We start from the raw sequence: 11,280 nt of genomic DNA, 5'->3' as shown, positions 1-11,280 counted from the left end.
ACTAAAGGTGTGTACCGGTCTTTATTCAGCATTTGGTCCAGTGATTGTAGATTCAAAATACTTTACCTCTGCAGCAGCTTTGAGTTTCATGCTGATGTACAGGTTGGAATCTTCTCTGTCTCCAACCTATGCAAGAAATACAAAGCAGTAATTGTTACTGTAAGCAATGGTCTTATTCTGGTAATCTATAGATTAATATTAAAAAGGTAATATGGCTAAATCACAGAAGACTTTAACCATTTCAGCCCGCTGGGATTTTTCATTTTATGCATCAGAGCAATTTTCAGCTCCCATTCATTCGCTAATAACTTTATCACTACTTAACACTAATAAGGCTTTCTTTGGGTGGTACATTTTGCTAAGAATTATTATTTTTTTTTTATATAAATGCATTTTAACAGGATAAGAAAAAAAATTCTTTATTTCTCAGTGTTCGTCCATTATAGCTTTAAAATAATCCACGCTACCATAATTAAAACCTATTTTATTTGCCCGTTTGTCTCGGTTATGACACCATTTAAATTTTGTCCCTATCACAATGTATGGCGCCAATATTTTATTTGGAAATAAAAAAGGTGCATTTTTTCCGTTTATCACTATTTACAAGCTTATAAATTAAAAAAAAAAAAAAAAAAAAAAAAAAAAAAGTTTGTAGTATACCCCCTTCACATGCATATTTAAAAGTTCAGACCCTTAGGTAACTATTTAGGTTTTGTTTTTTTAATTGTAATTTTTCCCCCATTAAACATTTTACTTGGGTAATATTTTGTTGTGGGAAATAAACAGTTAATTTTTAATGCGCTGCGTAATATGTTGGCACTTTATAAATACAATAAATAAATGTTATGTGTAAATTTTAATGTAAAATGTATGTAGATGTAGTTTTACCATTTGGCCACAAGATGGCCACCTTGAGTTTATTTTTTTCTCCTTGTGCTTCTCGATCACTGGAAGCATAAGGAGGACAGGGAAACTTTTTTTGCAGAAAGACTGAAGCTTCTAGTAAGAGAGCTTCGGTTTTTTTGCTGGGGACACGGATCGGTGATCGGGAACCATGTTCCCTTTCACTGATCCAGGGGACAGCACGGGGGCACGATTGCACGGCACCGCAGCCGCCTGGACGTGAGGGCGGCTGAAATGGTTAAACTATCGCCAGACTAAAATAATCGCTAGTTAAGCATCGCACATATTGGAAAACTTGCTGGGACAAGCAGGGTCCGAAGGTGGTAGTGCAAAGGAGCGTCCCGCCACAGGTGTGTGTGTGTGTGTGTGTGTGTGTGTGTGTGTGTGTGTGTGTGTGTGTGTGTGTGTGTGTGTGTGTGTGTGTGTGTGTGTGTGTGTGTGTGTGTGTGTGTGTGTGTGTGTGTGTGTGTGTGTGTGTGTGTGTGTGTGTGTGTGTGTGTGTGTGTGTGTGTGTGTGTGTGTGTGTATAAGGAGGGGGGTGGGGTAGGTTGTCAGCCAGACCCCCTGCAGCCTCAGTGTGTGCAGACGGCCACCGTGCACCACCGCCCCTTGCCGCTAACTTACCTGCTTCCTGGAGTCCAGCGGTGTCAGACCTGTCATCGCTATGCTCTCCCCCTAGTGCGGGCATCACTTCCTTGCACACGTGTAATCACCTGATGCAGGAGGTGGTGCCAGGCAGTAGGGGAAAGCTGAGTAGTGACAGGAAGTTTGATGGTGGACTCCAGGAAGCAGGTAAGAACAGCTGGTCTTCTCTATACTCGCCATGCTGGGGGCAACTATTCCAGGCTAGCCATGCTGGGGGCAACTATTCCAGGCTAGCCATGCTGGGGGCAACTATTCCAGGCTAGCCATGCTGGGAGCAACTATTCCAGGCTAGCCATGCTGGGAGCAACTATTCCAGGCTAGCCATGCTGGGAGCAACTATTCCAGGCTAGCCATGCTGGGAGCAACTATTCCAGGCTAGCCATGCTGGGAGCAACTATTCCAGGCTAGCCATGCTGGGAGCAACTATTCCAGGCTAGCCATGCTGGGAGCAACTATTCCAGGCTAGCCATGCTGGGGGCAACTATTCCAGGCTAGCCATGCTGGGGGCAACTATTCCAGGCTAGCCATGCTGGGGGCAACTATTCCAGGCTAGCCATGCTGGGGGCAACTATTCCAGGCTAGCCATGCTGGGGCAACTATTCCAGGCTAGCCATGCTGGGGGCAACTATTCCAGGCTAGCCATGCTGGGGGCAACTATTCCAGGCTAGCCATGCTGGGGGCAACTATTCCAGGCTAGCCATGCTGGGGGCAACTATTCCAGGCTAGCCATGCTGGGGGCAACTATTCCAGGCTAGCCATGCTGGGGGCAACTATTCCAGGCTAGCCATGCTGGGGGCAACTATACCTTGCATAACCCACCTTGGCGCAGTCAGCATGCCACACTTTCCTTTTTTTTTTTTGTGAGGGGGTCATTGAATATCCAGCACCGGGTACCAAATGCCTAGGTACACCAATGGCTAGTACAGCCACTTTATACACACCTGCAAAATGGCCAAGCCAGGGCGGAATCCAGTGTACTTTTCCTGCAGAGCCGCAACTGTATTTTTCAGACGTTCTCTGACTTGCCTGTAAAATAAAGATTATAAAAATTGCAATAGAGGACCCATAGGGCTACTTCAGAGAAAATAAAAAATGAAACGCAAGTCATAAGCGGGTTAACTTTACTTCAAAATATTTGCATATGGTGTCAACCTACAGGGTTTTATTTGTTTGTTTTTAAATAAAAACCCAACACAACTGTTGCATAATAGAAGAGAAAAGTCCCTTAAAGAGAATCTGTATTGGAAAAAAAAAAAAAAAAAAAAAAAAAAAAAAAAAAAAAAAAAAAAAAAAAAAAAAAAATCGCACAAAAGTAAACATACCAGTGTGTTAGGGGACATCTCCTATTACCCTCTGTCACAATTTCGCCGCTCCTCGCCGCATTAAAAGTGGTTAAAAACAGTTTTAAAAAGTTTGTTTATAAACAAACAAAATGGCCACCAAAACAGGAAGTAGGTTGATGTACAGTATGTCCACACATAGAAAATACATCCATACACAAGCAGGCTGTATACACCCTTCATTTTGAATATCAAGAGATCATTTGTGTGTTTCTTTCCCCCTGTTCTCATGCACTGAAGTTTCAGGCTGCTTGTTTCTTCCTGCAAACAGCTTTGCCCTTGTCTGTAAATCTTCAGTATGTGAAAGCCCAGCCAGCTCAGAGGACGATTTATCCAGCTTGTAAAAGATAAGAAAGAAGAGAGAAGCTGCCCTAATCTAAATAATACACAGGCAGTGTGCATAGAGGGCCTGGAAGGGGGAGTTCATAGCAGAACCACAACACTGAAGAACTTGGCAGCCTTCCAGATACAGCCGACAAGTCTGACAGGGGAAAGATACATTGATTTATTACAGAGACTGTGATAGTAGAAAGTGCTGCAGTAAGCTAGAACACATTACAATAGCATTTGGAACTTGTAGGATGATAAAAAACAGGATGCAATTTTTGTTACGGAGTCTCTTTAAGAATTGGTGGATGAAACAGACAAACTTAGTAACAGTTTCATAAAACACCAAGTAAACACACACACACACACACCAAAAAACAAAACAAAGCAAGTGTATGGAGCCCATTAAGAGAAAAATAGACCCCTATAAGCTTGTGAGACCATGGGACACACATACAGATCATCTCTGGATATGTATACGCCCTGAATGTAAATTATTTATTACAAGATCTAAGGTATCAAGGGATTTTATCGATTACCACCCCCCCCCCCCCCAAGCCTATACTTTTGTTTAACACAAAAAAAAACAACCCAGTAAAATGGGTGGGGGAAAGCCGCCAGATCCTATCAAGGCTTCCCCCATCCTGTGTCCCACAGCGGCGACTAAAAAGCTCCCGCAACAGCGGGGGATGTAAATATCTACCTTCCCAGCTCCAGCGCAGTATTGGCTCCCGCTCGGAGATAGGTGGAAATAGCCGATCGCTGTCGGGCTGCTCTACTGCCCAGGAGCAAGTCTCCTGCGTAGTAGAGCGGACCCAACAGAGATCGCCTAGTTCCGCTTATCTCTGTGCCTCTACAGCGCCCCCGCTGGATCCAGGGGAGGTAAATATATTAGCCTTGTCGAGCCAGGATTGCGGGAGCCAGCGCTGGATTGCCTGCAGCTACAGGGATGGGGGAAGCCTCATTGCTTCCCCCTACCAAGGTGAGTACCCCCCTGGGGACTTTTTGTTACAGGTTCTCTTTAATTAGCCTAGCACTTTTGGAAACACCAGCAACTGCTAAGCACAGCTAAAAGTGCTGTAGTGGGCCGTAGTCCTAAGGCCCCATTCACACTTACAAAATGCTAGCGCGTTTGCTAGCGTTTTGCGGCAATTAATGCCATTCACACTTGCGGTGATTTCCCGCCGATCGCGATTAGCGCTTCTATAGTACTAAACGTGATCGCTGTGAAATTGCCTGAAAATGGCACAGGATACAATTTTTTTTCCCCGCGATTGCATTAATTGCAGGCAATTAAACGCACATCACCCAAGTGAGAACAGTCCCATAAGTTATTATTGCATTAGCGCTTTGTTGAAATCGCCGGCAAAATGCTCTAGTGTGAATGGGGCCGAAGGCTGTTTAAATGTGGTCTCAACTGTTTTGTTTGTGTTGGGTGGGGGGGGGGGGGGGAAGGGGGAGTTGGAATATCCACTTTTAAATATAGTTAGGCTGGGTTCATGGTGTGCGCGTTGCATAAACATACGGCTATGTGTGTGAACTGCAATGAACACTGAGTGTGTTCTACTATACACGGTAATTTAGAGCCTGTGTGCAGCGAGTTAGAATAAGGTGATTAGTTACAACGCAGTGCTGTGAACAGGCCCATAGAATTGTATGAGCAGTGAGCTGACATGCAGAATTATTCTTCAACAGCTGATGCACTGCACTTACCTGATCCAGGGGGCTGGGCCGCCTGTTCCAGCTTATTTCCACTTTTGTGACCTCTGGGGTCATGACGCAGGAAGGGGAAACATTCTCTCCCAGCGTGCAGGGAAGTGGGGGCGTGGCCAGGGTGAGAAAACTGCCCAATGGCATCTGGGGACAGTCTGAAGGAACACAGAGGCATGTCATAAGCAGAGAACGTGTCTCTGTGTCCCATTTGCCCCCCCCCCCCCCCCCCCCCGCCTTGGGTACTCTTAATACCGGTTGTCTGGCTGTCCTGCTAATCTTGTTACTTTTATCCATAGACCCTGAACAAGAATTCAGATCAGATTTTTCTGACATAAGTCTGACTAGAATAGCTGCGGGCAACTGCTGGGAAATAAATACAGTTGCCTCCATATCCTGCTCAGTTTAGGTGTCCTTTATTAGCTACTTCTAAATTGTATTAGTATTAATTTATAAAACGCCAACATATTCCGTGGCGATGTACAAAGTAAGAAACAAACATGGGGTACATAATACAGACAATGGTGTACACCAATATACAAGATACATAATTAGTGACAAAATACAGACTTGGTAATGACAGTGATAAAAGTAACATGATCAATAAAATGTATAAATGATTTCCAAGACACAAAAGGGGGAGAGAGCCCCGCCCTTGTGAGCTTACAATCTAAAGGCTGCATAAGACAACACATGAAAAACTGGGTGGCTTTGGACCCAGTCAGGCTAAAACGGCGCTAGAAATTTGGGCCCACCAAATGGCCATAATGGGAGTTGCGGCTATCACAGCGCTCAGTCTGTAATTTAGAGCCGAAGAGAGGCACTACACGATGCGAGAAAAAGAAAAAAAAAAAAAAAAAAAAAAAAAAAAAAAAAAAAGCGTAACTTTGTTACCAACAGCAGCTGCCAGCCGAATTACTCCTCACTCCACGACAGCCTGGACAGGGAATGCCAATTAACGCCGCCGGGACTTTTGCCGGGTGAGAGTGTTTTTTCAGCTTCACCCTGCGTCCAAATTTACCATCGCCTTAATTACATGTACACGGCTTCCGCAGCAAGAAGTAGTTACGGCATCATGTGGTTTGAATGAACACTGAAGCGTGTATAATTAATTAGGGAATTCATGTGACCACCACAATGAAACATCTCCTGTAGAAGACAGTCATGCCGACAATTCAATAGGAAATGATTCACTCAAGCACACAAATCACAGAAGATCCAGTGCAAGGCTTCCTATTCCTCCTCCAGATCACATGATCCTCACAACAGAGGCCATGCCAGCAGCACACAGGCCTGTTGCAGAGTCACATGTTATCGGCAGGCACTTTGCCAGCAAGCTGCAAGGGAACAAGGTTCACTAGTGTTATCAGTCCAAGTCACATTGCCCTCTGCTCTCCAGATTCCTGAAGCAATGCAAAACCGTGATGCAATATTAAGTTTAATCATGGTCAGGGCAGACAGCACCCTCTGGGGGAAGGATTATGTACTTAGCTGATGACGCAAAGTTGACTGCTCAGCAGTAGGTGAAGTGTATCAATGCTTGCTTTAGCATCAGCATAATCCTCTCACAGGGCTGACGGCAATCAGGAAGTGAAAAAATCACCACTACACAAAAAGCGCAAATCGCTCTGCAAAGTCGCTCAATAAATTGCTCAGCGCTTGCGATAGTGATTTATAATGCGAACAAGGCCTTAGGAAGAGTTTTCTTTAGGTTCTGAAGTTTTAAATCCCCCAATTTTTTTTTTATAGAAGCGCACTTCCTTGACACCAATTGTTGCCCTTCCTCTTTCAGAGATCTTCACCCTCAGGGTTCATCTAACCAACTTTTTTCCTGCATCCTTTTGTAGCTGTGCTAAAGGATTTGATCTTACAGAAGCAAAAACACTTAGGTTGGGGGTAGGGTGTACACCCCTGTGAAGATGCTTTGTTATCTCTGAGATCAACTGTGACTTTGGAATGCTTAAAGGAATTCTGTGGGGGGGGGGGATGGGTTGAACTTGCCCAGGGGCTTCTAATGGTCCCCCGCAGACATCCTGTGCCCGCGCAGCCACTCACCGATGCTCCAACCCTGCCTCCGGTTCACTTCTGGAGTTTCAGACTTTAAAGTCTGAAAACCACTGTGCCTGCGTTGCCGTGTCCTCGCTCCCCCTGATTACACCAGGAGCGTGCAGGCACAGACCATATTGTGCCTGTGCAGTACGCTCCTGGTGACATCAGCGGGAGTGGCTGCGCGGGCACATGATGTGTGTGGGGTACCATTAGAAGCCCCGGGTAAGTTCAGCTCATTTTCCCCCACCCCCCTACAGTATTCCTTAAAAGAATTAGGATGTACTTCTCAATGAATTTTCAGACTATGGAAGATGCATCAAGCTAGGGACTATAGTAGGATTTGACTGCAAGCTCTGGGGAACAGGTAATGACATGATCAAGTACTCTGTAAAGCAGCAAAGAGAATAAATTTTCTATAAATGCAGAAAAATAATCAGCAGCAATGAGGGTCCAGATTAGGGCCGTACGATTTAGGGTTTTTATAGCGAAACCACGATTTCATCCAAGACGATAATATGATCATCAAAGCTGCATTTTTGTGTAGAGCATTGGGCCCACGCTACAATATAGGTTAACCGCCCGTGGCTTGTGTAACCGTTGTGTGGAGGGTGGTAGGGTGAGTCAGGCAGGGGAGGGAGGCAGGGATACATGTTACTCATGTTGCCGGCATTGTGGTTTCTATGGTTCCCTTTCCGCCAGGTGGTCCACAGTGGCGCTGGAATATGACGTCACGCCGGGGAGAGTGCCGCTACAATCTACCACGCAGGAATGGAATCATGTAAACCACAACGCTGGCGAAATAGGTAATGGATGTATCCCTTACTCCCTCCCTGCTGAGCTGCAGACTCACCCCACCACCAGCTATGCGCACGCAACTATGCCTGGCTAACCTATACGGGGGGGGGGGGCCCAACTATGCCTGGCTAACCTATACGGGGGGTGGGGGGCAACTATGCCTGGCTAACCTATACGGGGGGGCAACTATGCCTGCCTAACCTATATGGGGGGGGGGCGCGCACGCAACTATGCCCAGCTAACCTATACTGGGGCAACTATGCCCGGCTAATCTAAACTGGGAGGCAACTATGCCCAGCTAACATATACGGGGGGGGGGGGGGCACTATGCCTGGCTATTATGGCTAACCTATACAGGGGGGGCAACTATGCCCGGCTAACCTATACAGGGGGGGCAACTATGCCCGGCTAACCTATACAGGGGGGGGGGGGGGGGGGGGAAGGGGCGCAACTATGCCTGGCTAACCTATACGGGGGGGGGCAACTATGCCTGGCTAACCTATACGGGGGGGGGGCAACTATGCCCGGCTAACCTATGCTGGGGCAACTATGCCCGGCTAACCTATACTGGGGGGGGGGGGCAACTATGCCCGGCTAACCTATACAGGGGGGGCAACTATGCCCGGCTAACCTATACAGGGGGGGGGGGGGGGCGCAACTATGCCCGGCTAACCTATACAGGGGGGGGGGGAGGGGCGCAACTATGCCTGGCTAACCTATACGGGGGGGCAACTATGCCTGGCTAACCTATACGGGGGGGGGGGGGGCAACTATGCCTGGCTAACCTATATGGGGGGGGGGCACGCAACTATGCCCGGCTAACCTATGCTGGGGCAAACTATGCCCGGCTAACCTATGCTGGGGCAACTATGCCCAGCTAACCTATACTGGGGGGGGGGGGCAACTATGCCAGCTAACCTATACTGGGGGGGGGGCAACTATGCCCAGCTAACCTATACTGGGGGGGGGCAACTATGCCCAGCTAACCTATACTGGGGGGGGGCAACTATGCCCGGCTAACCTATACTGGGGGGGGGGCAACTATGCCCGGCTAACCTATACTGGGGGGGGGGGGCAACTATGCCCGGCTAACCTATACTGGGGGGGGGGGGGCAACTATGCCCGGCTAACCTATACTGGGGGCGGCAACTATGCCCGGCTAACCTATACAAGGGCGGCAACTATGCCCGGCTAACCTATACAGGGGCGGCAACTATGCCTGGCTACCTTGGGTGAAAACCTAGTGTGTGTATGGATTTGAAATCACAATTTCTGACAGAAAATTGCAATTCAATCTTTTACTAAAATCGTTCAGCCCTAGCCCAGATATGTTGAATAGGAATCAGTCAATTATGTCATTTCTGCAGATGATTACGGTAACTAGTCTTCTGCTTTGAGGTAAAGGTCCTGCCTCATTTTTCTTCAAGGTTGCACAGCTGAACATACAATTTCCCACAACTAAATGCATCAAAGGCGCTAGTCTACTTTAGGGGACCCAGTAAGAAACCCCATAGGGAAATGCCAATATGAGGGGGTGGATGCCACCCTCTCGAACCGCTAGGTTTAAGATAGATTATAGTAAACTATGCCCACACTACTCACACAATCACAATGCTTCGTGATGTAGAGGGTGCGATTGGAGAACTGCTCCCTATGAGGTTTCCTGCTAGGTCCCCTAAACTGGACTAGTGTCTCAAAAAACTGACAAGGATAAAAAAAGGAATCTTCATGAGCAACATGAAGCACACACAAAAGCAAATAACTGTAGCAAGTCATTGTTATTTACTATTTATATAGCGTTGACATATTTACATAGCATATATAGTCTAGCCACCCCTCAGAGGGGTTCACACTCTAACCCTACCATAATCAGATGTCCATTGTAGTCCTGGCCCAACTTTTAGTGGGAAGCAATTACTAGTATTTATATGTTCTATTTGGGAGGTGCTAGAAAAGCTGATTTTTGACACAGAGGAAAAAGGAGCCTTGCCCAGTGTGTAACCCCTTAATATGCCAACACAACTGGAGATAGCCACTACCCTTTAGATTGTAAGCTCACAAGAGCAGAAACCTACTCCTAGTTGAGATGCAATTTATTGTATTATGTGAACATGCACCAGTGTTAACATATGTATGCATTTCTGGATGTCCGATTGTACAGATTTCTGAACATCTCATTTATCTATGAGAGAGAGAGAGAGAGAGAGAGAGAGAGAGAGAGAGAGAGAGAGAGAAGAGAGAGAGGAGAGAGAGAGAGAGAGAGAGAGAGAGAGAGAGAGAGAGAGAGAGAGAGAGAGAGAGAGAGAGAGAGAGAGAGATGAGAGAGAGAGAGAGAGAGAGAGAGAGAGAGAGATGAGAGAGAGAGGAGAGAGAGAGAGAGAGAGAGAGAGAGAGAGAGAGAGAGAGAGAGAGAGTGTGTGTGTGTGTGTGTTGCGTTCTCTTTATTTTTAGGGAAACCATTATATATTTATTGGACTTTCCAAACTTGGGATCTATGTATCCTAGGCTCTGTCAAGAAGATATTTGTAAAGCACTTCAGAAGATGTCAGCACTATATAAATACTAAAATAAAATAATAATAATAATAATAATAATAATAATAATAATACAGATGTTTATAAAACAAAACACCTTTGTAAGATATTTCAAACGATGCCCAGTGCTTACATGAACAGTTCTAAGTTATATGAGAAAACATTATAAGCCAAGGCGCATTGCAATTGCAATAAGTGATATGTGATAAAACTAGAGAGGTACTTTTGCAGCACATCCTGAAGTTTTCCCCTAGCCCCTCCCACCCCCGAGGACCTGTCACTCACTGTTATCTGGCATGCCAGGTAAAGCTGCGAGCACTGACTCACCGGAGACCACCTTCCCGCTGAGGACCTGGGCCGGCATTCTGGCAGCTGCTAGTCGGACGGACGCGACTCCGGTGGGAAGAGAGCAGGACTGGATGAGCACAGCTCGGCTCTGAAGCAGATAGGTGCTGGCCCGCGTGGTTAAGTGAAGCGCACCGCGCATGCGTAGCCTGTGCGTAGGCGTGGTTCTGCTCCACATGTGGGCAGGATACAGGGTCAGGCCAGCCCACCGGAGAAAATCAGAGTCATGAGCTTCTGTTTAGCAGAGCCCCGTGGGCGGTGACGTCGTGTGATGGAGGGCACGTGTGCCCGGATGCTGCAGATTAAAGCTCATCATAATAGTAAAACTCGTTCTGTAGCTGTCTGAAGGTTCTTGTCTCAGCACCCTGCAGAATGGTAGACAGGCTGCTGTGGAAATACAAGCTGAACTGAAGTTGAATAGCTGTAGACGGCCGGGTGTGTAGGTACTGTAGACGAAGGAAAGGTCACTAATGCAAGTTTTAAAAGTTTACCCGAGCTTTCTCGGTACATAGAATCAGATACTTACCTAAAGAAAGGGATACCTCAGGATCATATTGAGGCGTCCCTGAATGGTCTGTTGTCCCCTGTCGCTTCCCCCCCCCCCCCTAAAGATTAGCGACAATGCAATGTTG

General features: G+C 46.7%; 2 protein-coding genes across 2 annotated transcripts in view; one reads left to right on the top strand and one right to left on the bottom strand.

Annotated features, from left to right (window-relative positions):
* The window catches only part of MTHFD1 (methylenetetrahydrofolate dehydrogenase, cyclohydrolase and formyltetrahydrofolate synthetase 1), a 155,281-nt gene extending 144,501 nt beyond the window's left edge, over positions 1–10,780 (bottom strand). Inside the window, exons 1-3 of the mRNA XM_068254245.1 lie at positions 10,631–10,780; positions 2,490–2,575; positions 62–126 (exon numbers count right to left, since the gene is read on the bottom strand). Of these exons, the coding sequence (XP_068110346.1) occupies positions 62–126; positions 2,490–2,575; positions 10,631–10,667 (188 nt within the window). The 5' untranslated portion in view covers positions 10,668–10,780. The remainder of the gene's footprint in view (positions 1–61; positions 127–2,489; positions 2,576–10,630) is intronic.
* An 8-nt stretch (positions 10,781–10,788) lies between these two features.
* Positions 10,789–11,280, top strand: part of LOC137533608 (coiled-coil domain-containing protein 170-like) — a 100,682-nt gene continuing 100,190 nt past the window's right edge. The window contains exons 1-2 of the mRNA XM_068254955.1: positions 10,789–10,842; positions 10,987–11,087. Coding sequence (XP_068111056.1) covers positions 10,789–10,842; positions 10,987–11,087 — 155 coding nt within the window. The remainder of the gene's footprint in view (positions 10,843–10,986; positions 11,088–11,280) is intronic.

The sequence above is a fragment of the Hyperolius riggenbachi genome, chromosome 9 (assembly GCF_040937935.1).
Source record: "Hyperolius riggenbachi isolate aHypRig1 chromosome 9, aHypRig1.pri, whole genome shotgun sequence".
Lineage (NCBI taxonomy): Eukaryota > Metazoa > Chordata > Amphibia > Anura > Hyperoliidae > Hyperolius > Hyperolius riggenbachi.
The sequence above is the reverse complement of the archived record's forward strand: the minus strand, read 5'-3'. Positions and strand labels throughout refer to the sequence as shown.